The sequence below is a fragment of the Myotis davidii genome, unplaced genomic scaffold (genome assembly GCF_000327345.1).
Source record: "Myotis davidii unplaced genomic scaffold, ASM32734v1 scaffold106, whole genome shotgun sequence".
NCBI lineage: Eukaryota > Metazoa > Chordata > Mammalia > Chiroptera > Vespertilionidae > Myotis > Myotis davidii.
In genome coordinates, this window is record NW_006297290.1 from 105,921 (window position 1) to 109,251 (window position 3,331).

The 3,331-nt window shown below is 33.4% G+C and overlaps 1 protein-coding gene across 1 annotated transcript in view; it reads right to left on the reverse strand.

The window, feature by feature from the left end:
• LOC102755501 (sulfotransferase family cytosolic 1B member 1) overlaps nucleotides 1-3,331 on the reverse strand; it is a 24,193-nt gene that overhangs the window by 9,715 nt on the left and 11,147 nt on the right. The window contains exons 4-5 of the mRNA XM_006773096.2: nucleotides 1,969-2,095; nucleotides 1,050-1,144 (exon numbers count right to left, since the gene is read on the reverse strand). Of these exons, the coding sequence (XP_006773159.1) occupies nucleotides 1,050-1,144; nucleotides 1,969-2,095 (222 nt within the window). The remainder of the gene's footprint in view (nucleotides 1-1,049; nucleotides 1,145-1,968; nucleotides 2,096-3,331) is intronic.

Genomic DNA, 3,331 nt, shown 5'->3' on the forward strand with positions numbered 1-3,331 from the left:
ACCAAAAAATATTCTTGGGGAGGAGGAAAGGCGTGTGGGGTGAGGGAAGAGATTGGACAATAATCGTGCACCTATGGATGAGGACAGTGGGTGGGGAGTGAGGGCGGAGGGTGGGGTGGGAACTGGGTGGAGGGGAGTTATGGTGGGAAAAAAGAGTAACTAATGTAATAATCTGAACAATAAAGATTTAATTAAAATATAACTAGAGAAACTTGATTTCCACATATTTCCCATATGTGTGCATGCACATACCTACACATTTACCTAATTTGAGTAAAATAGCCCCTGAACAGGCCTGGAGCTTTGCAGTAGTATTTAAACTAATACTGGTTCGTAAGGAGACTAGATGAATAATTATGAGACCCTGACTAAGAGGGAGGTAGTAAAAAAACAAAGGAGGGGAGCACATTTGAAGGATATAGTAGGGCAGGTGAACCCATGGTATGTTCAGGATCTAGTTGAACTAGATTCATTATGTGGAAGCTAATGAGGAGAATTTACTTTCAAGTTTTTAAAACTGAATGGACATATAACGAACATCATTAACCAAAAGAGAAGAAAATAAGTACATTTTGGAGAGAAAGAAGCAAGATGAGTTTAGTTTTAAACGTATTAAATTTGGTGTTCATGTTAATAAAACCAAGGGTTTGAATTCAGTGTAGGAATTAAAATAAAGTTTGGGAGACATCAATAGCACATAAATAGTTTTGGCAATAGTGGGCATGGACATGAACACCAAAATATAGCAAACAGCTTAAAAAGAAAAATGACCAAGTGATAGAGACAAACTAAAAAACCATGATAGAGTGATAATGTGTTAGATGGAGGAGAGATTTTCAGAAAGTAAAGGTACTCAAAACAAATAGGATCAGAAGAATAAAAATGTTAAAGTTTTCACAATTAGAAAGTCATTAATGATCTGAACAAGATTTGGGTAAGCAGACATGAAGAATTGGAAAAGCAACCATATCATTTTGAAAATTTTATATTAATCCTTTTATCCCAGAATGTAGTGAGGAATTATTCAGAATTATTTTTTGCCATTTTACCTCTTTCATATCTTCATAGTGCAAGAAAAGTATTGGGTGTTCTTCTTTTTTCTTCCACCAGCTCTTAACATGATTAAACCAGGATCCATAGGCCACTAAAACAAACAAACAAAAATCTATTTCCATAGCATTCATAAAATTAAAGAATTGTTCCTGAAAAATAAGTCAAATTGTACAACCATTTTGTGGATGTTAGTAATCAAGGGAACTGAGAATGTAAGGCAAATTTAACCATGCATTTATAAATAATCAGATTTTAAAATATAAGATACAAGGAAGCATTTCAATTGAAAATACATTTACCTTCAATAGGTTCTACTTAGCCTCACATGGAAGGAGACTATTCTTTTTATGAAGTACTCATATCAAATATTTATCTAAGTACTATGAATATGTGTATAACATTTTTTACTAATGGTTTGGACAAGGTAAACAATTTCTATCATGAGCAGAAATTGAGAATGGATTTCGAGCAACTAAAAAGAGGTTAGAGAATATTTTCATTAAGCCAATGTTTTTGTTTTTTAAAATATTTTTTATTGATTTCAAAGAGGAAGGGATAGGGAGATATAGAAACATCGAAAGATGAGAGAGAATCATTGATCCAGCTGCCTCCTGCAAGGCCCCTCCTGGGATTGAGCTCCCAACCCAGGCATGCCCTAACCTGGAATTGAACCGTGACAAACAACTACTGAACCATGCCGACCCAGCATGCCAATGTTTAACACCAAGTTTATATATTGAATATCGTAGGAAAATATTAGACATATTTGATTTAATTTTTTAAATGGTATTTGAATATACTTGTTACTGACTGTGAAAAATAAATGTTTTAAAAGGAAAAGTCATAGCAGTAATAGTTAATAGTATTATTAAAAATTAAAAATTACTTATTAATTTTAAACCAAGGTCTACCTACCATTTCCAGCCATGAATCTCTCTAGATATTCATCCCAGGTGCCAGGAAGAGGTTGCAAATTATTCATTAAGTCAAAATGATAATATGAGACTGCAACATCCTTGGCATTTCGAGCCAGATAAATCATCTGCAGGAGGAGAAGGAAGAAATGGATGGCATTTTTAAAGAGAAAAATTAACATACAGGCAAAGAAAGCAACATATTTTAAATCTATGAAATGTCTACAAATCAATTTAAAAATTTCAAAAATAAACGTACTCATACCATACAATTTAATGATTGCACTACTTGGTATTTACCCAAAAGAGTTAAAAAATAAGGTACACAGAAAAATGTGCACATGATTGTTTGTAGCAACTTTATTCATAATTGCCAAAACTTGAAAGCAACCAATATGTCCTTCAGTAGGTGAGTGTAAAAAACTGTGATACCTCCAGACAATAGAATATTATTCAACACTAAAAAAAAATATGACTATTAAGTCATGAAAAGACATAGAAGAATGTAAAATGCATGATAGAAAAAATACAATCTGTAAAGGCTACATAGCATGTAATTCCAATTCCATACTGTGTATTTCTCCAAATCCATAGGATATACAACACCAAGAAAAATCCCTAATTATGGACTTTGGGTGATAATGATGTGTCAATGTAGGTTCCTCAATTGTAACAAATGTACCACTCTGGTGGAAGATGATGATAATAGAGAATCTAAATGTGTGTGAAGGCAAGATATGTATGGGAAATCGCTTTGACTTCCAATCAATTTTGCTGTGAACCTAAAATTGGTCTAAAAATAAATAAATTTCCTATAAAATAACATATTTTTTAAAAAAAGAATAAGAAGGGAATATTATGAATAGCTTTTCAAGATTTACAAGATTCAACAACTCGGAACTTCTCACACATCACAAACCAGCAAAAGTCAGCTAAGATAAAATAGATAATCTGAATAGCTCCGCGATTATTAAAGAAAATGAATTTAAATTTTCTCTAAAACAAATATCCAGCCATAAATGTTTCACCAGAGAATTTTATCAATCACATAAGAACATCCTATGTTGAATTTTCAGAGAAGACCAGACTACCAGAGACAGCTGGGAAATAACAGCAGCAATATTGTGCTGAGATGAGAATCCTTTTGCTACACAATGTTGGAAACCTTTAGTATGTAGGATTAGACTAAAATAATTGAGCCCTAGGCCAGGGGGCTCAATTGGCTTGGATGTTGTTTCATACACCTAAAAGTTTGCAGGTTCAATTCCCAGTCAGGGCAATTAACTAGGTGGAAGGTTTATTTCCCAATTGGGGCACATAAGGTAGGCAATAAGTCAATCTCTCTCTCTCTCTCTCTCTCTCTC